The sequence below is a fragment of the Emydura macquarii genome, unplaced genomic scaffold (genome assembly GCF_026122565.2).
Source record: "Emydura macquarii macquarii isolate MOO-44397 ecotype Brisbane River unplaced genomic scaffold, CSIRO-AGI_Emac_v2 contig_1363, whole genome shotgun sequence".
Lineage (NCBI taxonomy): Eukaryota > Metazoa > Chordata > Testudines > Chelidae > Emydura > Emydura macquarii.
In genome coordinates this window covers 19,560,633-19,587,321 of record NW_027131500.1, presented here as the reverse complement: position 1 = coordinate 19,587,321, position 26,689 = coordinate 19,560,633, and the positions used below count along the sequence as shown (strand labels likewise).

Here is a 26,689-nt window from a genome sequence, read left to right as displayed (position 1 = left end):
CACTGGCTGGGACACGTGAATGCATGCCTCAAGATCATCTGCCAAAAGTTGTGCTCTACGGCCAACTCAAGAATTACCCACGACACAGAGGAAGGCCAAAGCTCCGATACAGCAACAAGGTCAAGCAGGGTCTCACTGACAACTGGGAAAAACCTTCCCACAACTGCTCAGTCTGGAGAAGCTGGATCAAAGCTGGTGCAATCATCGTGGAGAGTCATCAGAGAGCCCAGACTGAGGCCCCTAGGCAAGCCAGAAAGCAGAGTGTGCTCCAACCTCCATCTGGAGAGTGGATCTGTAGCCACTGGGGAAAGGTCTGCCACTCGTGCACTGGGCTCTTCTCCCACACTACTGCCAAGTGTGACTGACTGACTTCATCGTGTTTCCTTTTATCTGTCAAGATGTTGGATGGTCATATATGGCAGCTGTTTAGTTTGGACACTGCAAAGACACCATGAAATTTTGCTAATTTGTCTAATTAAACTCGCTGGGGCAAATTAATCAGATTTTATACAAATCTGTGCAGTCTGATCTCAGTTGGGTCTTCCACTGAGAGCTCCTGCAGTGGGGGCCAAAATCACCTTATTCTATAAATCCGGAAGAAGTGGTACTGCGATGCTTGTCTCTCTCTCTCTCTCTCTCTCTCTCACACACACACACACACACACACACACACACACACACACGACTGGCAGCATTTAAAAAAATCAAAAGATAGACCAAAACCCACAATATATATAATTTATAATCATATGATTTGGGGGCATCTGACTCATGATTTTTTACTTGTAGGGTTGGCAATACTAGGGATGAATGGATTGCTTAAACATACTTTCCTTCCTGTGGACTATACAGTTCCATAAAACTGTCCTTTGTTATGATGTCAAGTTTTTTTGTAGACAAGAGTTAAGCGGCTGGAATACTGAAACAGCTGCTTATCATACTTACCAGCATTGTCTCAGACTTACCTCGTCCTCTCTGTCTGTCGGTGTCCACCTGTTGTCTCTTGCTGTATAATTAAATTGCAAGTTCTCTGAGACAGGGACTGTCTTTTTGTTATGCATATGTACAGTAACTAGCACAATGAGGCACTGAATATGACTTGGCCTCCTAGGCACTACAGCAATACAAATTAATAAATAATATGTAACTGATTATAACTTTGTTTTCTCCATACTGCACCTTTACATTTCTGAAGAATTCTGACCCTGACAGCAAGAACAGTTGCCATTTTGTGAGGCAGAGTTACACAGCATGTTGCAAAAGAGAACAATATGCACTCTCATGGACATTTACTTTTGCTCCCCTTAACTAACATAGAAGTCATTCTGGCTGTTCTTTGTGTATGGAAAAAATTAGACAAGACTTCTAAACAAGACTTGAACAGGCAACCAAAAATCCAAAGCACATGACAACGGAGTGTTCTGGAATCTAGGCTGATGATGAACTGCAAATCTTCCAGACAGAAACACTGCTCTCCTACGTAGTTCCATGGCAAGGAAACAGTCATATGTGTTTTAAAAGACAACCACAGAGCCTTCCAAGCTAAGATACATGGCTCCTGACCTGCCAAAGCATTCCACCTGGTCAGCAAGACATTAGAATTCAATGAGCACTTTCTGGTTGCTTAACTTATTGAATTGCTCCAAAAGCATCTCTATTTAATCAACAATCTTTTCAATCAAAGAACTTTGTGAGCTGCCAGGTTTGCAGATGATAAAATAGCTCTCAACTCTCAACCTGGTGAAAACTCCACTGCCATGGTAACCAGAGACAATATTTTGTTCAAGGTACGCAAAGAGATGTATCTTTTTTTAGGCACAGAGACAGACACTGAAGTAGAAGCCCAATTAGAGTGGGAAAAGAAATCTCGGCTCCTGCCTTTCATTGAGGGCACCACACAGCATTCCGTACGTCATCCTGAGCCTCCAACTATTCTGCTGTGCAGTCCACTTTGCTCATCTGCAACAATCTAGCATAGTGGGAGAACTCTCCCAAGGCTATTTATCCTTTGGTGTGACCTGCTGCTTTCAGTCACAGTGGATTAGTGCTCCCTGCTTTCCCAGAGCTGTCAGAGACACCCAGGGAGCCCTCAAAGGTGCCAGTCAGCCACACACAACATGGCAAAAACTTGGAAGAGGTCTTTAGGGTTCTTTGGGACTGTAAAAATAGGCTCTGGAGCACAGTAGTTTACATGCACATCTGATCTATCTCCATACCCGTTGATTGGGAGAATTAGTCCAATACTACCAGACTGGAAGAGAGAAGAAAGTAAAACTTGAAGGTTGTTTATGTAATAGTTAGATTATGTTCTAGTTGCCTATATATTATCTGTGAGAGAAGCACATTGAGTGATGGAATTTTACGCTGGTTAAGTGCACATATTTTTTAACTTTTTTGTACAAGCAGTTTGTGGTCTATTTTTTCCTCTTTTTGCTGCTGTCAGGCCATGTAAGCAGCCTCTTGTAGACCAAACAACAGGGGCAGTGGGTAGGGGTCTATCCTTTCTGCCATCTGGCAAAATCTTGTAATTCATAGATGTGACATCTATGAATTACAAGATATTTTGTAAAACAGTTTGCAGTGTGTTGCAGTATAATGCATCACAAATACACACATCTCCCTACCATCGCACTGCTGGGTCTTCAGCACATGGATTTAGTCATTTTTCTCCCTGTGTTTGGTCGATTCTATTGCATTTTAGTGATCATGAAAAAAAACAGAGCTATGTGCAATGAGGGCTGAAGGGGTATATATATATTTTTAAGCTATTCTGCCAACCCAATCTGTTCCTATGCCCTAATCCTATGGTCCTTACTTCTCCCAGTCTTAGTCTTCCCCATAGCTGAGACTGCCAATCAAGCTCAGTTGTATTAAATTCTGGGGCAGTCTTGTGCTGGAGGTAAATATCCACTAACAACTAGGTGAAAGCCACCCACCCATTCTTCCTCTTTGACCTAATACAGATTTAGGTCTTCAGAAGTGAAAGCCTAACATGCTAACCCACTGTAACGCCCAGTCCCTTGATTTTCAGTATTCTACATATGCTATCAATTATTTATGCAAAATGCAAAATAGAGGAAAGAGACATTGAAGGGGCTGTAGCAAAAATGTGGTCTTAGAATGTTCCAAAATAAATCATTTCTAATTTTAAATCTGTCTTTACTCAAATGAACTCCTTCATGTGTGTAGCAATTTTATTTTATTGCATACCATATAAATGCCAGGAGTTGTTTAAAAATTAAGGGGACTAATCTTTCCTATAATAAATTATAGTATGAAAACATCATTAGCAGTCATAAAAAAGCTTTATTTTCTTTAAAAGAAAAACACCCCGGTTTTACTTTGATGTAGTCTACAATCTGGTACCTATTAAACACTGTGTAATAATTAGGGTTGAGCAAAAATCAGAATTTCTGTTCAACGGCAAATTCTGATAGTCCTACGTTTTCATTCTGAATTGGGATGAAAAGTCGAGATACCAAATTTTTTACTAAAAATGTTACCAAAAATTTCAACTAAAAATGCCAAAACGTTTCACTTTAATATTTGTGATGGAAATAAAACTTTTGACACTCTCCAATTCAAATAATTTATTCCGGTGTATGGAACCAAACCTAAATGTTTCATTTTGAGTCCATTTGACATTAAACCATATTTGCCAAAGGTGCTGCTGTAATTAATGGCAGTTGTAGTTCAAGTTCTTCATGCCTTCATTCTTTTTTATGAACTGGCTCCTTTACTGGACTACATCTCCCATGATGCACTAGAGCTATGTTACTTACATGATACACCATGTGGCTCGGTCAGAGGGGATACCACAGTGCATCATGAGGAACATGATCCAGCCAAGGAGCCCAAATCATAGAGGAGAATCAAGGAGTGATATACCTTAACTACAACACCTATGGACTTAGGCAGAAGCAGTTTTGACCAAAAATAAGCTATTTCATTTCAATTCTGCCACTGAATTTTCTTTTTTTGCACAAAAATCAAAATTTTCCCACAGAAAATGCCAATTTTGCAGACCATTTTACATTGAAAAGTCATTTGAACAAAAAATTCCCAACCAAAGCAATTAATACTATTTGTCTGCTGTTTTTAACACATCTTCTCTGAATAGAGTAGATCGAAGAAATAAGTCCTTCTGATTAAAGGGCCAAAGCCCACTGAAATCAATGAAAAGATTCCCAAAGACCAGTGGAAACAGTTCTGGTAAATGTTTAATCTAGTCCAGAAGATGAATATTAGCTCATGCTGAGAATACAATACTAAAAAAGAAAACATGAATTGCTGATTGCTTGCTTTAACTCTGTTGTCATGATCCAAGTCTTGTATGTAGTGTTGTTGTAGTCGTTTCGGTCCCAGAATATTAGAGAGACAACATGGGTGAGGTGATATCTTTTATTGGACCAACTTCTATTGGTGAGAGAGACAACCTGTCTCCCTATGATCCAGATCAGGCATTTCATTGTAGTCAATAAAGTTGTGCATTCAAGTACAAGGAGAGACCATTTGTGTGAAGGTCTGGGCCAGAGCAAGTTCTGCAACATCTACATCATCAACATGTCACACTGGGCCAAAATAATTTTCAAGACATATTACTAGTTCCATAGACTTGAGATAGTCTCCTCTAATCAGGGCTATCTTGAAAATACTGAGGTGATAATCCTACATCTTTGTACAGCTCTCAGAAGGACATTTACAAGACTAAAAGATGGACTCTTTGCTCTTGGGTGAAAAATAAAAATCAACCAGAGAAGAAACAATTTGGTGTGTTCCATCAGCTATCCCAGAAACAATGCTGCTGTCGTGACAAAAGATGATAAATTGAGGTGTCAATGTCAGTTTTTTTGAGATACTGCTGCCTGTTGGAGGCTTAGTATAATTTGAGTTGTTTGATTATTGTTTTACAGGCTTAGCATAGCTTTAGTTGCTTGCTTGGTTATTTTGATTTTTGGTAAAAGGAATAGGACTATTGAGTAATTCTGCAGATGCTTTAGTTTTTGTATATTATGGCATATAATAAGACAAAATACATAACATGTATGCTTGCAGCTGCACATAGATAATGGTGATGGGAATAATAAGTTATTTTTGAATGTCTGGGGGTATTTTGTTTTATTGTTAAGGGGTATATTTTTTATTATTATTAAATGTTGTTTTAATGACTAATTATTATAATAAAAATAAAATGTAATTAAAAATAAGAATTTAAAGTAAGTAATTGGCATATATAATAAGAATTAAAAAAGTAATTAAGTAAAAGTTGTTTATAAAAGAGTATAAAAAATCACTACTTAAACAAAGGGGCGCGCTCCATCAACACCTGACTCTGCGGGAGATGCTGCCGGTCGAACCAGAGGCCATTGACTCCCTGGCAGGGCCCATAAAAAAAGCAATTCCTGTGTACAGCCTTCTAAGTAACTGTTTAGCTCTCCAAACTTAATAAATATAACATATTATAATTAATTTTAAATTTTATATTCAACTAGTTTATAAAAAACCTTGCACATTAAACCTTATTAATCTGCAAATAAAGCATACCATGTCTCACTAGTATTCACACTAATCACTAAATATCCAATATCAACACTGCCTAGGTTTACTGCCACGCTGCCGGTTGCATCTTAGGGCCCACCACTTTTAATTACTAGTTCAACCAGGCCTATAAATATACTATACCTCTATACTGCTGACAGATCAGCTTAGGCCAGAGCCATAGGCCAATTCACTTGGGGATGAATATCAAAGGAGTTAAAAGTATTAGTAGATATTCAGGCAAATTCACTTGTGTGTTAGTAGAGATCAGGTAGGTGGTGTTAACTGTATTGTTTTCACCTATCTATAGCCTGTTTGCTATTACAGTAATTTTGTTATGTTTACTTATGTATGCCCCTGTAAGCAGATAAACCTAGATTAAAGTATGTGTTAGTATGAGAATGGATTCAGGTGTTCAATTCATGAAAACTAGTGAAATACCCTATTGCTTGCTATTACAAACATTTGCATTTATGTATAACCCTGTATCTAAATTACTCATCAACAAAATCATGTGAAATGCTAATGAAGGATTTAAGGATTGTAACAGGAAATGCTAATTTCAAAGCAAACGGCCATGGAGTGAGTAAAAACACTTGTTACATTGTTATCGGTAAGAAGAAGCTATGAAATGGATTTCTAGGAATGATCCTTTATCTCTGGACTGTTTGGATTCTAATAGGATTGAATAACTGAATGAGAATACTGAGATCCCCAAGTTATTCTGGGTAGCCTTGAAAAGACTTTTGGAAAACTCGCAAATTACTACATCTCTGCTATTATTTTGGATTTACAAACTTTGCCTCACCTGTTGATGTATTTTACCTGCTTTAATCTCTCAATAGCTCTCATTCTTTTTCTTAGATAATAAACCTATAGTTAGTTTACCATAGAATTGGCTGCCGGTGTGGTCTTTGGTGTAAGATCACCAATTGATCTGGGGTAAGTGACTAGTCTCCTGGGACTGGTAGCAACCTGATGTGGTGTTATTTTTGATTTATGTGACCAGTATCACTAGGTCCAGTTTGTCTTGGTGGCAAGATGAGCTGGAGAGCCTAAGGGCTCTCCATGGTAAAACTGGTATAGTGATCCAGGAGTGCACATTTGTTACTGGCTTGGTGAAATCTAATTATAGAACACACCACCAGTTTGGAGTGTCTGCCCTGTTTTCTGAGAGTCTGACCTGAGATTGGCACTCACAGTGATGAGCCAACCCAGAGAGCGTGAAAATCTGAGATCAAGTATTCTTAACCATCAATGGGGAAAACAGATAAATACAGCTTAGACAACATACTAGCCAGCATACCTATTCAGTATGCTCTGTTCCAGGCAATTAACCAGTGCTTTTCACAGAGCAGGTAGCCTAGATAACATGGATCATGAAGGTACCCAGGAAAGTAAAACATAAGTGAACCACGGTAGAATTTGCACCATTAATAGAAATAAATGTTAATAAAACAGGCATAGAGTTTAGAACTGGAAACCAATCACACATCAAAATAGTATTCTAGCTACATGCAATCTTCATATGATTTACTTTTGAGACAGTCTACCTTCAGCCATATGAAAAATGGTTAATCTTAATATTTACATGCAGAGACGCACAATAAATGTAATGTACAGGTTTCTAAAAGAATATTCCAAACGTGGGAAACCTAAACAAAACAAAAAAAAAAAAAGCACATAACTGCCACTGATCCTGTCTTTTAAAATTCCACTAATCCTTGTAATGGAATATGTATCGGTGTCTGTCCATCCAATGAAAAACTTTTTTTCCCATTGAATTGATCTAAAAGAGCCACACAATGAACCTGAACCAGAGCCCAGTGAAATAAATTGTTGTCTTCCTATTGACTTTATTAGGTTTTGGATCAGGCCCAACTCCAAGCCTACCAAAGCGGCTTTGTTTTTGATTTTTTTTTTTAAATAACCTGTTGCTGACCAAGCGGTATGAGCAACAGATTGTGAAGATATCTTACTGTGAACACAGTACACTTGCTATGCAAAACTTACAGTTTTGGTAATATAGTAGTTTCCTTAGCAAAACCACAGTTGGCAGTAAGTGATCTGTAGCAAGCAGAGTTTTTTGTTAATTCCCTTATTCATTTCTTATTTTTTCTTTTCTTTTTTTTCAGAAAATAGAAAGACAGTTTTTGTTTTTGGCGAGTACTATAAATCCTGAATACTGCAATTTGAGATTGCCCCTGAGCTGAGCTACAATAACACACAAACATATATTCTGGACACTAAAATAAAAATCTCATTTGGCTTGAAGAATAGCTTCATCTGGTACATGCATTTTGTTATATTACTATAATTCCCAGCTAGTAAAAAATGTGTTTTTTATAATGTCTTTTCCTACAACTAAAAATACCATTATCTGTCCCATGTACATATCAAAGGAAACCAAACTACTTAAGGACAACATAATATGACAAAAAGATTCAATTAACTGACTATCTTTCCGGATCTCTGAATGCAATTTCCAACAATTACAGTTATCATTTAGAAATTAAGAAATGGATTAGTAGAATCAATCCACATGAAACCTCTAACCCCAACCTCCATCACCACACCCATATCACATTAAATGCCATCTCCCTAATCCCTTCTTTGCAAAAAAAAGCAAATGAGATGGGTCTTGCCATGGCATAAATTCACAATATTGGCCAGAGATGGTGGCTTCATGGGAAAGTCCACAGTGAAGGCTAAAAAAAGGACAACCGTGAAGTATGTTTTGAAATAGCTCATGAGAGAGGAGAGATTATAAAAGTTGGCACTCCACCTGTTCCCACTACACAATTTTTATTTCTGACGGTCTGCGTGTCTCCTTCTCCCCACAAAACTGGGTCAATGCAGCCCACATGACAGCTGGAGTAAGTCCCTTACAATCTTTTGAGAAAAGGTTAATAGGGACAGTGTTCTCAGTGAATACCCCAGTATCAGAAATAGAGGAGAGATTCTTACAGAAAGGGAAAATCCTGAATGACAACTGGTCATTTTCCTGCCTCTCAGAAACAAGGAAGATGAGGAACTCGGTCTCTGTGCTATCACAGAGCAAGCCATAGAATTTGCTTCCTATTTGTAATATTGATTGGTTTCCATAGCTCCTTAATTCAAAAAGATTGCAGCACTTCTGTGGAGTAGACTAACAGTCACAAAGGGTACTGTCACTTAGATATAGCCAACAGTCCAGAAACAATTGCAGCTCACCAGTAATTAATGATACGCACTGCTGCAGGTAGACATGAAAAGAATGCAAAAGGAAAAAGGGTATCCTTTACCAAAAAGGACACATCAGCATTAATATTAATAGGTTAAAGTAAAACACAGCCAGATATCATGAATTATCCATGAGACCTGATTAAATGCAATCAGATTCCAAGCGCTATAAGGTTGGGAATAGTGTCTTCAACCCAAATGGTTTTTCATTTAGAAGTGCCAGCAAATAATGACCTCAGGTTACTTCATTATTAATTTGGTCTCTGTTTGATAAAATACCACAATAGGTCCACAAGATACTGATGACTTGAGTGTTCCTCATGATTAAAGACGACATTTATCTTAGACAAAGCACCCAAACTGGAAAAATCCGGTCAAAGGGCCACAACTAATGGAGAAGAATCCTTTAAATACAAGAATACTGCAAAGCCAATTCTTCTGGAGTAACCTACAGGGGCTCTCTCTGACAAGGCCACTGATGCACTTTTGAAACAATCAGTTAAATGACTGTGGAGATCCAGTTCCCTCTTTATTGATTGACCTATATATTTTTGGCATCAGTTATGCCCTGGAGGGATTGATTTGACAGGCAGTTAAGGTCCACAGTTAAAGCAAATTACGAAATAGCCAAGATAAGCGAGCCAACTTCCTAAGAAGATTAGTTTCTTCTGTTCATCAGAATATTTTAGGTGTTATGTCACAGGATGCAAATAGGCATTATTTTGAGAGAACAGAGTATTTCCTTATGATGATTTCCATGCCAAACAGCTAACACATGCACACATCACAACACAGCAAAATCATTAAAACATGAAATAATCCCCTATGTCAAAGCTAATTAATCCTTAATGACAGATTATCAGGAAATAATACTGATGATCAGGATATATTCCTAGTAGCATATTATACTAGATTTCAATTTGAACTGTAGTTCTGGTTTAGTTCCCAAATATTAAAAGTCGATAACCCCAGTCTGAAAAACTTTGGGCACTGGTTATAACCTTGGAGCTTAATCCAGTAGGCACCCGACAGTTTCCCAGGGTTACAAAAAAACCATCAGGGATTGCTGTTTTGGCAGAGATAAAAGAGTGAGTTCTGTGAAGGCAAGGTGCATTAAAGACACTTAGAAGTAGTTCATCCTGACTTGCTTTGACCCTAGCAAGAATGCCCTCTTGCCTTGACTTCCACTCCCAGTGTGACTCAGAACCCACAGATGTTTGGTTCTAGACCTTTCCCTTAAGCCAGAAATCAGAATGGGGGAGAAGATCATGTCAGGAAGTAAAGAGCAGGAAAGACTACTCATCAAGCTGACAGTGGAGTCAAGCAGAGACATAGAACCAGAGGTGAGAGGGGCAGGTGGGTAGCATGTGATTGTCAGCATGCTTGCACACTTTGGAAGGCTATAAGGAACCAATTTCAAAGAAAAAAATGTAAAAAATCTATTATTATAATTTCTGTGTCACACAGGCATACTGTACCTGAAGAAGGATCCACTGTGAAAAGGGAAGAAAATTCTCCTGGAACCAGCTCATATGTCACAACTCCATATATTCCTGAATCCCTGTCTGTGGCAACGACATTGATGATCTCGGTTCCTGGGTGTGTATGACTACTGATGCTTGTCACATATCTGGCTGGATCGAAAATTGGTTGATTATCATTAATGTCCTCTATCTCAATACGAACAAAAGCTTGGGCACTTAGTCCACCCTATTGAATAAACCAGAAAAAATTAAAAATCAAAGTCAGCTACCATTAAACAAATACATACCTCAACATATTGCTATATTATATAAAACAATCTACAATGTAATCAAACAATAAAAGCATTTGTTAAAGTAACTGTGTACAAGGCACCTATAAAAGCCAGAAAATTGAGTTTAGAGGGTTAACAGTATCTTTAGGGCAGCTCCACTGTGCTAGCTAGTGCAGTACAGAAAGGGGTCTATTTTCCCATGGAGGAGCATGAGGTTTATGTGTAAAACTCTTGTTAACACTAACAAAAGTTATCCATGTAAATCCCTTGTACATCTGCACACACAGGATTTCACAGTCATCACCTATTCAGCTTTCTGCAGCTTCACAGATAAAAGACAGACTCTTTTATTCCAAGAACACATGCCTCTAATACTGGAATGAAAAGAGAATCTCCACTAGTTGTATTAGCATTAGGGCCCATTTCCTCTATGGGCAGCTACTAGAGGGCAACATACTTTTGGGCAGTTCTGACAGTCCATCCAGTACACACACACACAGGTCCATGGGTACTCAGAGGCACAGTGGGACCAAATTCTGCAGCAGCAACCTTTATATTCCATTCCCTAAGTTCCATGGCAACATTAATTTAGTCTACTGATATGAAATACTATCCATTCCCATTTCTCACACAAACACACACAACCATGGCTTATAGTTGAAAATATTCACTGACGTACAATTAATAAACAATTACTTTTAAGCACAGTTTTTTTCCACTATGCTTTCCAGGAAGCCTGACTCCATATCCTGGACCTTGTCCCTCCTTTCCTCCCTGTGCTCCTGGGAGGTGGGGAGATAGGCGGGGGGTGAGCCTTGCGACTGTTGTCACTAACTCATCACCCCAGCTCTTCAAGACCGGGCTGCTATGGTGTTCCCCACTTAGCTTACACTTCTGCCTCTCACACACCCTGGCTAGCAGCCAAACTCTCGCACTGGCTCCATAGAACAGTACAGGCAGCATGCACCTGTTATTAACCCAACCTTGTGGGGAAGGCTGAGGAGAAAGCAGCAGCTGCAGACCTGTCTGACCAAGTCAGAACTACAGAAAAATGGTAATATGGCAAAAATGCTGAATTTTGTGGCATCTTGGAAAAAAATGAATTCTGTAGCTGTGGAATCATGGAGGCCATAGGCCCCCGATTGAGATACCTGGTCACTCACCTCTCAGTGCTATTATTTTAGACTTCTTGTAGTTGTAGGAAAGCACTGCAGCATCAGTTTAGATTTGGTCCACATTTTCAAGGTTCTCTCTGCAGCCAAAAAGGCTAGAAACATAACTTTAACAAAACTGAGATTATGGAGCACAATCTGTAGCAAGAGGCAAATTCTGTGGCAGTGGAATGATGGGGTGTCCAGATTTCTGCACGTGTGTTTGACAGTACATTACAACACGGATGGAAGAAGATGCTCCATACATACAGAGCTCGATTTTCAAAGAATTAGGCACACAAAAATGTGCACATGCAAGTTAAGTAATAATGGAGGCTGCACACATGCAAATTGGATACTGGCATGAACAAAGGGCAAGCTATGATTAACAATTCTGAAATTTATTCATGGTGCTACAGTAACTTTGGGTGCAATTTAGATGTATATTTCTGCATGCACAATTGTGTGCCTCATTTATTAAGAAAAAAATTTGGCCTTCACAAATCTGTTCAGAGTGTAGTCCAGTTACTCAGGGCAGGTCTACACTAGAAGCCCTGCAGCTGCGCTGCTATAGCACGTCTGGTGAAGATGCTGTATGCTGATGGAAGAGTGCTCTCCCGTTGGCATAATTACTCCATCTCTGTGAGAGGCGGAAGCTATATCAGTAGGAGAGCGTCTCCCACCGACATTCAGGGCCGGATTTATGCCTTACGTGCCCCTAGGCACAGCATCTTCGGCACCCCCCATCCCCGCATACAGCTGATCTTCATGTTTTCCATGTGGGAGGGGGGCGCAACAGGGGCTGGAGTGACCAGCTCAGGCAGCTCCAGGCAGGGGGAATATGCTCAACCCCTGGGCTCCAGCTTCCAGCCTGGCCAGGGGCAGGGCCTCAGGGGGAAGAGGAGCAGGGAGGTAGGGCCCTGGGAGAGAGGAGGTAGTGCCAGAGTTCTGGCGCCTGTGGGGGACTCCAAATTGGCCAGGGGGCCCTGGGCATGGGCCAACAGGGCCGGTACGGTAATCTGCCACTGTTTAGACGTCCTTAGAATGCTGGCACCTCTAGGCACATGCCTAATGTGCCTAATTGGATATCCAGCCCTGCCGACATAGCACCAGTGTGGATAGCGCTTCGGTCACTACAACTTGTGTTGCTCAGTGGGGTGTCTTTTTCGCACCCCTGAGCAACGTAACTTAGATCGACTTAAGCGGTAGTGCAGACCTGCCCTCAGACTGAGTTCTGCATCCGGGATTTGCACTACGGTGCAGTAGCAATCTCAAAAAAACTGCATTGCTCTTTTGTCTGTTGACTCCATAGACTTGTACTGAATTGCTGAGATACAATAAATAAATCCATCAGCAGCATTATCACCATAACTTTCTCACTGAGAAAGTTTCCATTTTTTCCATATTTTTGACAAAGTCATCTTGTCTCTATAGTCTGGCACTGACAATGTCATGAAACTGTTGTGAGGAAACAGTTTAAATGTATGAGGAAAATTAAGAATATCAGGTAAAGTTATGAAAAGTTACTTATTTGCAGTATGCTTAAAACAGACCTAATCCTGAGTCCATAAGCACAGTAAAGAATTTAGCCCATAGATGGAGATTAGGTTGAAATGGAATCTATATTCCCCAACCAGTTGGTGGGTTTTTTGGTTGTTTGATGGGTGAGGGGCAGGAAAAATAGGGACAAGGGCAAAGGTGGGAGGAGTTTTAAAAACAACGAAGGGTTATGGGTATTAGTTTTAAACCACTTGCCCCATCTGCATTCTTGACTGCTAAGGGGAAATGAAAACATCTCACTCTCCAGTCTAAGGATCTCATCTTAAGAAGTTAGACAGGACTGTAAAATCTTTTTTTGGGGGGTAGAGTCCATTCTGAATTATTTTTTTAGAAGGGTGAGGATGTGGGATGGGAGAGTGTAACGGCTGGTCTGCCTCACTCCTCTCTATCCTTGTGCTAACCACTGCTGTTGAAGAGCCAGTGCTACCTTTTCCTGACCCTAAAGCATATCCATTAGACACACGTGAAGACAGGCTCTACTACTGTCATCAACCAGGATAATGGATAACATGCAACCCTTCTTGTTTTTATAAAGTAGAATTTCTTTAAGGTTACCCTGGCAGTGGTAATTTTGAGAAAGATCCCTAGAGATAGGGAACAAATGGCTGCTATTTCTAACCACGTAAATATGCTCTTTTATCTGTTCAGAGACAAGCATGACAGTAGATTTTCCAGGAAATGAAGACTGATTTAAACATGCCCATTGTTGAAAGAAAATTACATTTGTTAAAACATATTTCAAACAACAGTAGAACACAGTTGTTCATTTTGCCCTTGTACTCTAGAAATATTACTCATATAACTTCATGTCTCTCAAGTGCTTAAATAACCTTTTAACTACAATTGTGCTGATTGATGGAATGGCAAAAAAGTTGGGTATAAGTCACATTGATGATGTCTTCTTCTTGTGATTCTGAAATTTTGTTACTTGTGGAACAGTGAACGTGATATACTGCTACTTTTTCCCTAGCAACATCCTATCTGTGCAAAAACATGAAGCTAACAATAAATCATTAAAATTAAATCATTTTTCAAATATAAATAATACTATTCTCTTGACAGAAGAGATTCTACTACTTAAAAAATACCTATGCTGTTATTTAGAACAGCTCCATTTCTTGTTGTTAACATTGTAAGACTACATAAGAATGTAACAGGATTTCAATTACAGCTTCCAACTTGCTGGGATATCGGATTCCACTAAAATTTTGTTCCAAATTGGAAAGTTATATATAGGCTCTGAAGACTTGAACACAGATTTTATTTTCTTTGAAATACATTTATTCAGTTGTTAAATTGTAATGCTGTTGTAGTACAAGGAAAGACTAGAATTAGCCACTAATTCCAAAAGTTTTAACTTCAATGTGAGTTTTGCCTGAGAAAGGAGTGCTGAACTGGGCCTGCTGCGCATTACAGTAATTGCTTTAATTTAAAAAAAAAGAGAAGAATATTGGTAGTAGTTAGGTGTAACTGCTAAAACAGAAGAAAGAGACATCAAGCACGAGTCTCTCTGTATGCATAACATATACTAGGAAAGGCATGTAGATTTTCAGCAGTATCACACGTTCATCAGAATCCATCTAAATACCAAGGAGCATTGGGCAAGTTTTAAATGCTGAACTGATCCGACTCCTTTTGGTATTTGATTAAAAATTAACCAGTCACAAGGAGTCAATATTTTAAGGCCCCTTCACAGACATTTGCATTATATATAGTACTTGATATACAGCTGTCTGTAACAGTTCAGAAGACATCATTGCATTTTATTAGGTAAATGACTTCTTTTTAATAACATGTATAAGTGTCATATATAATCACCCCATTTGGATCCATTTTAGCTTATCAGGTAAATGACACACATTTTATAATGTTTACCAATATTTTATTAACTTGATAATTTTGAGGCTTAATCCTCTACTCCTTTCTGAGATAAAGCTTCCATTGAAATCCTCATTTCAGGAATAGCAATTTGGCCTGAGAAAACAGTGGAGGGATGGGCCACAGATTAGTAAAAATTAACTGATTTTAAAACTGTTGAGGGTACACATTTGTCCAACAGCATGTCAAAGATGCTGTGAGGTAAACAATATATCATGAAAGCCATTTTGTGCAATTAAGCTAACAATACATATTTCTAAAATTCCAGAATAAACGGATAGTATCAAAATTGTTATTTTAAAAATAATGTTATGAATCAAGTGTCCCCTGACATTAAAGTTAGATCATGCACAACATATAGGGCTCATTCTCTTTTTTTCTTTAAGATTTAAGTTTTCAAATACATGCACCTATGTTGCATGTGTAAAAACAGTCAATTGCGTTTACTTCTAATTTTCAAAAGATTGTGCTTAATAGCAAAGAATTTACAATTTCATCTGCATAAATAAGATAACAGACCATTCTGAGTGGGCTAAAGGAGTAATCATCTCTGAACATACAACTCAATTTTCATCATAATCACTTTTGTAACTGTACCTTCATATTCAGCAGATGTGCTTGCATGTGTAATTAGAAGTGATTTCTTTAAAAGCACAGTGCTTAAAATGCTTTGTCTTTTACTCCCTGCAAATGTAATTTCTTCAGAATAGATTTGATATTGAAACTGTTTTTAAAATATAGGCAAAATGGCCTGTATTTTATCTTTTCAATCTTTCAGAGGAACAAGTGTTACAAATGGAATAGGAAGACAAAACCAATTAAATTGGAACTAAAAAAAATAAAGAGGTGGAAAGAATTTTTTCTTAATGTTAATAAACTTTTTTATGTTAATAAATATATGTTAAAAGAAATAATTTGTATCTCCTTTACACAGAAGTCATAAGATTCTCAGTTTTGTAATTGCTGCCTACGCACTTCAGTGATTGGTGCATTAGTAGTGCAGGCAGAGAGATTCTGTCTCAGCATCCCTACAATTAAATTTTCTAAATACTGTGGTAGGTTTCCTATAGCAGCAGCATGGACCATTGTTTGTTTGGATGAAGGAAAACACCGAGCTGTTGGACATCATTTAAATAACGCAAGTGAGCACACAAAAGGATGGAGCTATGTATCTTAATTAGCAATAAGTCTTGATCAGAGTGCAACTGCACAACATTAAAAACATTTACACACTTTAAAATGTGATATTGTTTCATACGTGCAGCTGAGTTTATATTAAAGCCTCACTGTACAACAACATGTATTGCTAGGTGTACAACTGTGGGTGTAAACATTCTGGATACACCTCCAACCAACTCAGGGACAACAAAACATGGAATTTCTTATTGCATTACATTCTTATCGTAAAAGATAGGCAAAGGAAAACCAAACTTGTACATTAAAATACATCAGGCCTTATTCTCACATCTTTAAAAAGCAAAAAAGGCTTATAATTTTGTCCCCCTTTCTTGGTCACCTTTAAGACTATGTTAGACCTTTCATTTAATTTCATATTCTTTCTGAAAAACTCACCTTTGAGACTGACATTTTCCATGCCTGGTCTCAACCTATGGCTGAAAATTTTTGGAAGATTTCCTGAGGGAAATGCCTTCAGCTGTTTTTGTGTTATTTGAGAATGAAAACCATTACACTCTTGCAGCAGTTTAAGATGTTTTTAGTTTACTGGTAACTCAAAAACACCTCAAAAATGGAGGTTTGCAGTTGGAAAGGTAATTACAACTATAACACTGCATTTTAAGCACAGAAAAAACAGGAAATGCAAAGAAATTAAGGTTCTAATTTTATTAATTTGTCCACATCACACAAATGTTCTATTTCTGATCACTTGTTTAACTATTTAGAGCCAAACCATTGCTAAGCATTGTGCAGGGCCAGCTGTGGAGGGGGAAACAAGCTGTAAGCTTAACTGGTGGCACAGCATCTGCTGTCCACAAAAACTCCAGGAGAAATAGTTTCTCATTAAAGCACAATACCTCCTGGAGCTTTCTTAGGAAGTTGTGGCTATATACCACAGCTGTATTCAGCGTTATGATTTACTGGTACAATCTGACCCCAAATGTATACTTAAGGATATATACAGTATGTGACATATGAGAGAGCTGATGTTACTGCACACATAACTCTCAATCTGCCAAGGTCCATATATGGAGCATAACGTGCGACAAAGACCCAAAATAAAGGACACAAAATTATTCATGCAGATGCCAAGGGATTCATTCCTTTAATGTAAATAGCTTTCTATAACCTTACTTACAACAGTTCTGAGGTAAGTAATTTTTTATAATAAAAATGGGGGGATACCAAATGTGTGGAAGGTAGGTAACTTTGGGACTAAAATGAGTGACCTCTCTCAAAATGAGGTACACTTCACATGTGTGGTTTAATTTTTGTGTTGACATGTTTAAACATGTAACTTCAATGATTCATTAAATTAAAAGAGGGGATTGTGTGGTTCACCCCAATTAACATACGTTGGATTTCTTTGCTGTTTTTCAACTTATAGTAACAGTAGATCCAGTCTTGCCACCACTGATATCAATTACAGTTCTGTGACTAGTTTTTATTACAGGAGGGAGGATTAAGCCTTATAAGTAGAGCTGGTTGAATAACTGATTTTTGGTTCATTGGCAGTTCCAAAAAAAAAAAAAAAAAAAAAATTAAAAATGGGACAGGTCAAACCGAAACAGTTTTCAAAATATTCAGCAATAAAAAAAATTGGGGGGGGATCAAACTAAATGCTTCATTAGACCCAAAATGAAACATTTTATTTCAATTTCAGGTATTTTAAACCTTTTGTTTAATAAAAGGAAATGAAGACCTAGGCTCCCTTCTACCCACTGCTTGGAGCACTTACTTCGGATGCGAGAGACCCAAATTCAATCCCTACTCCAGATCAGAACTTGAACCAATGTCTTCCCCTCTTCTAGATGAGTGCCCTAACCATCCATCTATATGGCATTAGTAGCAAAGCTCTTCCACTTTCTATAAATAATTAAATATTCACTGGTGTAGGGACTTGAACTGCAGTGTCCCCCCTTCTCAGGTAAGTGCCACAACCACAGGACTATAGAGCCATTCTCACATTCTCTGGCTATAAAAAAGTGGAACAGCTTCAACTAGAGACATTGAGAATGCTTCATCCCAAAATACCCAATAGTGTGGTGCTTAAGGAATTCAGCTAGAAAGGGGAAGATCTAGGTTCAAATTCCTGATTCAGAATACACACAGGCATTTAGGTCTCCATGAAGACCGTAACCACTGGGTTATTAGCTATAAGCAAGGCAGCACTGTATCATCCTCAGCTTTGTAAACAGCACCTAAATCCCCTTATGAAGCTAGCCTTAAAAATCTAAGTGATCAGTTTTGACATTTCTGAATTTGTTTGTTTCAACAAACCATCTACTAAAATAAACACAAATTCATGAAATTGTTTGGTCAACCCATATCTGCATTTTTCAGAGGAAAAAACTAGCTGAAAAATTTCACCCAGCTTTACTCAATTTAACAAAAGCAATTTTTACACTCTTTTCCCTGTGCTCACTTCTGACCAGTTCTGCTTCTCCATTGCTGCTTCTAAAAAGGCACATATAGGGCAGAGAGGCTGAGAAATCATGTCATAGAGCAGAAAGAAACAGGTGAAAGAAATTCATGGTTCTACTGCATCATTTCATTTGCAAGATAAGCTGTATAACACCTGGAAAATTCCCTCTTTTCCTCTTCACTGTCTATTTAACCTTCTGAGTTTCTTCCTTCCTTCCTTCCCTCCTTTTGCCATTACCAAATGACCCTTCCTTCTCTCTCCTCCCATCTTTTTCCATTTACTTCTCTCTTCTTTTGCCCAACCCCTCCTCTACAGCTAACTCGACAGCTAACATCTATCACTCACGCTCCTCCCCAAGCATTGAAAATCAGCAATAAAGCTATGTTTTCACTGCCAAAAAAAAAAAAAAAAAAAAAAAAGTTTGCTGTTAGCTCAGGGTTGCTAATTCGGATTAAAAAGCAGTGAAGATATAGCAACTTGGCTTTTAATTCATGTTAGCAGCTTTAGTTCAATCCCAGGCTCCCCTAAACACTTTAAGGGAATGTCTGCTCACTCTGCAGCTTCCCTGCAGGAGGTATGTGATGTGGACGTTGCGGCACAGGCAGCAGCTTGGATTAGCCATCTCTGTGCAGACCTAGGATGTCCACCCGTATACGTTTAGCACACTAGCTTGAGCTGAGCTAGCACGAGTCTGTTTAACTGCACTGGGAATCACACCTCCCAGCTGCAGTGCAGACATCCTAAATTGAGGTGACTCAGTTGCCATTACTTCCAGCTATTTTAACTGGAGTTAACTAATACAGGTTACCCAACTCACGTTAAGCACACATTTTTATGTATGTATTTATTTTTGGCAGTGAAGACATACCTAAGGGGCCAAGAGGAAGGTGCGTGCTACAGTAACTCAGCAGAGGAGATGGAAGGTGTCTCGGAACCAGCTCTGATATACATTGAAGCACAAATTTTGAAAAGTAGAGACTGCTGTTAGGTGCCAACTTGAGAAACCTCAGATCTGATTTTTAAAAGCACTGAGCTCCCACAATTCAAAGTCAAGTCAACAAAGTGCTCAGAACCTCTGGGGGAAAAAAATCTCACTTTGGCTGTCCCAAATTGGATAGCCAAAAATTGAGGAACCCGAAATCAGTGATCCCTTTTGAAAATGTTACTGTTGAAGGATAAGGTCCCTGGAAGAAGATAAATCACAGATTGAGCCAAAAATGAAATAATCTATAGCTTTGGCAGGCCTGCAGTTTTCTCAGAATTCTGATTTAAACTTTTTCACTGGGGCATTAATCTGATCAGAATACACGTATAGCATTTCCATCTGAGCCTCTTTTACTATATTTTATTTGAAAATCAGGGTTTTGGCAGAATCCAAACTTTCTGAGCCAAATGTGAGGAAAATATGAGAAACTCTTAAGACTTCCAGTGCTCTCATCCAGCTCAAGTATCCATTTTTAATATATCTAATCTCAATACTGCATATATATATATATATATATATATATATATATATATATATATATGTATGTATTTTCATATCTATTCAGCAGCACTATTTTTACCCATCTGAAGCAAGCTAAAATATGATTTACAAATTAAAATTTCTGCAACTTCTATACAAACATATAGAAAAACCTCCCTCTCTTGTTAAAACTATATATTGCACTCAAAATACAAAACATGCTTATAAGTCTAGTAATATTCCAGGATTAAACTTACCCCATCTGTAGCTTTCACCAAAAGATCATAAGTGGCTGGATCCTCTTCCCTGTCTATGTCTTGACACACACAGATGTGTCCTGTATGTGGATCAATCTGGAATGCTTTAGATTTTTCATAGTTATGGAATCCATCATAAAGAAAATACTCAATACGACCAAACTGGCCTGCATCTGCATCTGTTGCCTTGACCTGCAGGGGAGCAATAAAAATAAAATGAAACCAGGTAAACTACTATCACACAAATAATATTTCAATTATTAGGGATACTTGATACCAAACAGCCTTTATTATTGTTTTTAAAATATATATATTTATTCCATATAATACTTAATGTATCCCAATGCACTTTGCAAAGCAATGAGTTAGATAGTGATAGTGCAGGTATTGCATAGGTAAATAAAAGATCTATTAGGCCCTCTCTTGACAAGTAAAAAGGATGTGTTCTTCACTTGTGTCAACTTAATCAAGTAATTTACCACAATTGAAAAGACTAGTCAAGACACCAGCTAACAGCTGTGAAGCCACATTAGCTGGCAGTGTTTTAACTTAGACTTTCCAGAAGCTAAACCAAGGCTACCCAATATTGCTTTAAAAGTGTTAGCCTGTCTTGAAGAAGTTTTTCAATCGTGTTAAGCTAGCTCAATTGAACCAACATGATTAAAAATTCGCATCAAGATGGGGCTTTAAAGCCAACAGCAGCTCATCTGTAGAACTGTATTAGTGAGAGGGAGAAAATCGGCCAGGATATCTACTGTATGTTCTGAAATGTGCCAATGGATCCTTAGAACTTAGTTTAATACCTCATGTGACTGATGGCATAGCTAATGATACAGTGCTTGACAAAAGTGCAAGGAGTGGGTTTTAATCCATGACCTCCTAGTTTAAAGGCAAGAGTACTAATTGAACAAAACTTATGTTCTGTGCCTGCATGATAAAAAGGCATCCAACTGCAAAGTTGCTGGAAAAACTCTTGCCACAGGCTAAATTCCTTCATCAGTGCTGTCTTGCAGATGGTTAGAATGCTGAGTAGAAGATAACTAGAATCATGTGTTTCATTTCACTCTGTAGGAAGTAGATCTAACCAGGACACCAGCACTTTGCCTTGATCACTTAAAACCACTCTGCTCTAAATCTGAAACCAAATTCTGTAGATAATATCTCACAGAAATGCTTCCTTCAGAACTGAACCAAGAGGTAAACAGTTTTGCCTAAGACAAACCTTGTGAGGTTTTGGGGATAGTTTTGCATAGAGGCGCAAATTCTGCTTGCATCACTCAAAGTCTTAAAACCATGGGTGAAATTTACCATGGCCAGATGGTCAGCCCAGACCTAAGTTATGCATAGGCTTTGTGCTATTCCTCTGGAAAGGAGTTAATTTAATCCTACGTGAATGAGGCAAGCAGGATTTGGCCCGAAGACTATGCAAATCACAGAAAAGGATTTACCTCCTTTATCTTAGTTTTCACCATTGGATTTATTCTCAGCAGAAGTGTGAATGCCAGGCACATGCTAACATCTCAAACATGTTAAAATATTTGCAACTCCCTTAAATTAGAAAGATTATGTAAATGTCTGTTCAAGTGAAAGACTTAGGCAATCAGCTATATTATTGACGCAAGGCAGAGGCCCAACTTTTCTATGTGTTTTCTTCAACAGAATCCACATCTTTAATTTCTCTCAAATAGTGTTAACAAAAATATTGGAATCTATCAGCCAGCCAGTGCATTTAAGTGCATTAATATCTTTGTTTTTATTACTTACCACTTAGCTCACTGCTGACAAAACACAACATAGCACCTAAATGGTTTCAAGCTGCTCAGGGTGTTAGGATGGACGATGCCTCAAGCAGAAATATAGAACTCTGCTCCCTCATTTTTGATAACGCCCTCTCTCCCCGCTCCCCATTATCACCACAGCAGCCCAAGCATAACTGTATCTTGAAGCCAACAGATTACATTATCACAGGTGGCATTCAAAATTTGATTTTATCTGAATGTGTATTTTATGTAATTAGATCTTGGGGAAATGCTGTGATTTTTTTTTCATTTTAGTAAATTATCTATTCCTAAACGAAGAATTAAAGCCTACAGTAAATTAGGAACATTATGTACTACAAAAACTTCATGAAGGGATTAATAAGGAGAAACTTAAAAATGTTTCACACCTGAGAAAACTTTGGAGGGAAAAAATATCAGAATGTATTTGGCTAATATTTTTGCATTTCCTCTGCTACTATTGATATCAGTGTCAGTAATAAGGATTCTTTCTCAGCTACATGTTGATTTCTGTGCAATCCTGCAGTGGGGTCAGAACATTCAGGTTATCGTATAACAGTTTATTCTCTACTGTTGAATTGTCTATTGCGTTGGCAATTCTGTAGTGTTAGAAAAGCTAGTATTAGGACTTCATACATATCAAGCAAAAAAATGTTAAGGGCTGCATAGAACAGGTAGCACGTTTCCAGTATGCAAGTAATGATGATGAAGTTAAGTCTCTGATCATGCTCAATTTGAACAAGATGTTTCCAGAAATCTGAAAAGAATCACTCTGATTTGTGTGCTTGTACAGTTGATGCAACATACCTTCACTACATCCAATTTTATTTTAGAGAGTCTTTGACTGAACTGAAAGCCTTGGCTTTTTAACATAATGTATTTGGTAATTAGCAAAGTGGTAAGAAAAATATTAAATTTATGTACTTTTCAAAGGCTTTTAAGTTTTCAGTCAGACACAGCTGAATATGCCCAAAATATTAAAGTTCTTCTTTTAACATAAAAAGGAAGACAACATTTTGTAATATACATTAACCATACAATACTGAGAAGTTTAGCCTATGCAATTTACAGACTCAAGAATAAATGTTTCTACATTAGCACTATGTCAAAAAACTATGATACGTTAGCGTTCACCCAAATACCAATGCAGCACTAAAGTGCCAAACAATGGCTCTTGAGACAACTGGGGAATGAATTCAATAATTTTTTTTATAAACAGAAACGTTATGTTCATTACACCTTCATTTTATTGCCTTCATCTCGCTAGCTAGTTATAAATTTCTTAGCATCTAAGTTGGGTTATTTTATGATGTATGTAAAATTAAATGAAAACTTTTCACACCGAAGAAAACTTGGGAAAAAAGGATTTATAACAAAAGAAATGTGTGGTAACTGAACCATTCTGTGTATGTGCTTTTGCTATCATTAGAAGTGTTTTAAAGAAAGATTTCTCTTTCAGTTCTGTTTTGCTTTGTGTTTAGTTTTTTAAAGAAGCTAAATCCTGAATTTATTACATCAGCTCCTTTTGGTATAGGATTGTTATTTGTTTTACAGTAATACCTAGAGGTGCCAAACAATAAATTATTATAAATAAATTATAAACTTGTCCAAGGTTACACAGAATGTCTATAACTGAGTTTGGAACTGTACGTAGGTCTCTCGAGTCTCAAGCTAGTACCTTAACCACAAGCCTATCTTTCCCTTCCAAAGAATAGTTTGGTATCAAATGGTGAATTGGGATTGAATTTAGATTAAATGGGAGGAAAATGTGACTTTTTAAGGTTACTGAGATCTATCTTCTCTCTGCTAGTGTGAGTGCCTGTGTGTGCATGAACTTTTCAAATGTTTTTCACATGCATAGAAAGAGAAAAGGAAAGATCTGCTTTTAGCTCAACTGTTTATTTACACATGACCTATTATGACATGTGGCTCATAATTAGCGGTACTTACTCCTCTGCTATCTGCAGTCTCACATATTGTAATCTTTATCCTTTAAAATCATTAGTACCCAAAGGAGCTTAGACATATGTAAGGCTGAAAAGGAAAGAACTGGAGGAAATGGAACGCAGGTAAAAATGGTCAAAAACAAATTAGGCTAATCACTTCCATCAAAATCCTAAATTGGCAGAAGACTTAAAAAGGAGTATATGTTAATTCCTAAAAGTTCCTCTTTTCTACTCTCAGATTTTTTTAGGTTGAGCTCTTAATCTTTTGAAAGATCTCTGGGATGTTCAATATTTGCTCTATTTTAAAGGAGGCACTTCTTGTCATTTAGATTTGCACTGAATATTCTGATGCACCACTTTTGCAAGTCAGCTGATTATAGTAATGAAAGACATCATACTGGAGTTTCTGATCCTGAATTTAGAAAATTCATTCATAAAGATTTGCTAGGGATCTTGTGATTATAGAACAATTCATGCTCCTTTCGCTTCCCTGTAGTTTGCATTCCACAACTGTAGTACAAGATTCAGTGCAATTTTTGACCAAGGACCAAAGCCTTATTCCATTTAAGTTAAAGGAAAAACTCCCACTGACTTCAATGGAACAAGGATTTGGTACTAATAACGATTTACAGTTGTGCATTAAACAAGTGTGGAACATTTGATCTTCTACCTACCCTTAAATTTGCTATTTCTATTAATTTTTAAATCAGAGTTGTATGCTGTTGATATAGCATTTCTCTGTTACCACTACCACACTAATTAGGTTGGGCCAAAGCTAAAGATAAACTAACATATTTTTGTGCCTGCAATCTACTGCGGGTGACAACATTAAGACGTAGCTCTATCTGGTTGTGCCTGCAGATAGTTAAAGTTCTAAATGCTATAATGTGTGCCTGCAATTGACTGTGGAAGATTAATTAAGGGTGCAAAATTAGAAGCTATTGTTAGAAGGTTAGCCCATCACATTCAGCCACTTATTTTCCTTCCTGCACATTACGCTGTCCTTCAAATTTTTAATGGTACATGCAAAGGAATAATGAATGAGGAATTTAAATAAAAGGCTTCAAAACAAAGCAATACAAATCTGAGTGCCTAATTATGCTCGACCTTAGTCACTTGAATATCTCTGATTTCAATGGCAGCAGTAGCATGGGTAAGAAGATAGGGCCTTGACGGGTAAAAGGCATCAGTATCAAAAGTCACTCTGTTTCCCCCTGCTCTTTCCCTTTCTGACTCATGTCTTATGTTACAGCCAACGCAGTTTTATATAAATCCATTTTTTGTGTCCAACACGATTCTTTAATTTGCCAAACAGATGGCCACTGCTTAGTATGAGGCACCCTTACTCTGAAGAGAAAGGGGATGAAAAATGTAGAAATTGCCATTAAAGAAGAATCAACAAATTAGCTGGAAAACAAAGAGATGAGGTTGAATGGAACCATTCTATGGAAATTCTTGAAGTACGGGAGAGAGATTTTGTACTACTGCTAGGGGCAGAGAGCTAATGATAGGTTAATGTTCACATTTTGAGATATGGGTGAGGAGAGACAAGGCATCACACAATTTACAAATAAAAACATACCATAGTAATGATCCAAAACACGACAGCTTACAATAGTGTTGCGGTGCTGCCATTATTGTAGATTATAGTAAAAATTTAATGTTCAAGAGTTGGGATGCAGGGAAATGGCAAGAGAGTGAATCGCTTGGTGGATCCTGCGCTTCACCGGCTACGTGGTGCCTGGGAGTGGTGCGGCTGGGAGGGGAGTGGAGTGTGGCGGGGTACGCCTGCTCCGCTTGGTGGAGGGGGGGGACCCGGTCCCACCCTCTGCCCCGGGCCCCCGACCCAGGGACCCTGTGAGGAGTGGTCTCACCCTGCTCAGTCCCTGAGACCGACTACCTTCCCTGGGTCGCCTGTCCGTGGCCCCCCGGCCTGTAGCCTTCTCCGCCTCAGTGTGGTAGCCGCAGCGGATGATAGCTCCGAGCCCCGCGGCTGTCGCTGCAGCAGGGCAGGGCAGCTCTTCTCCGCTCTGCTTTACTTCGCTTCGCTTTGGTCTGTGCCTCCTCTCCTCTCGCTGTTAACTCCCTTCAGCCTCCCTGGCCTGCCTGAAGTGGAGGCTTTTATCTGCTGGGGCAGCTTCTTTGATGGGCCCCAGGTGGCCTAATTGGCCCAACTGTCTTAAATTAGCCCCAGCTGGGTTACCCAGGGAAGAGGGCTTTATGGAGCCTGGGGCTAATATACATGCCCTCCAGCACTCTTTCATAGCCGTGCGGTCTGGCCCTGTCACACATCCTCCCCCTGCTCAAGCCCCCAGGTTTGGGCAACTTGGGACGTCAGACAGTGAACCCGGGACAGGCCATCAGCATTCCCATGGCGACGTCCCGCCCTGTGCTGTATGGTGAACCGGAAGGGTTGGAGGGACAAGAACCACCGGGTCACCCGCGCGTTTTTCTCCCTGTTTCGCTGCATCCACTGGAGGGGAGCGTGGTCGGTCACCAGCGTAAAGTGGCGCCCCAGCAGGTAGTATCGGAGTGCC

General features: G+C 38.6%; 1 protein-coding gene across 1 annotated transcript in view; it reads right to left on the bottom strand.

Annotated features, from left to right (window-relative positions):
• DCHS2 (dachsous cadherin-related 2) overlaps positions 1 to 26,689 on the bottom strand; it is a 167,974-nt gene that overhangs the window by 75,134 nt on the left and 66,151 nt on the right. Inside the window, exons 2-3 of the mRNA XM_067551865.1 lie at positions 20,429 to 20,620; positions 10,239 to 10,470 (exon numbers count right to left, since the gene is read on the bottom strand). Of these exons, the coding sequence (XP_067407966.1) occupies positions 10,239 to 10,470; positions 20,429 to 20,620 (424 nt within the window). The remainder of the gene's footprint in view (positions 1 to 10,238; positions 10,471 to 20,428; positions 20,621 to 26,689) is intronic.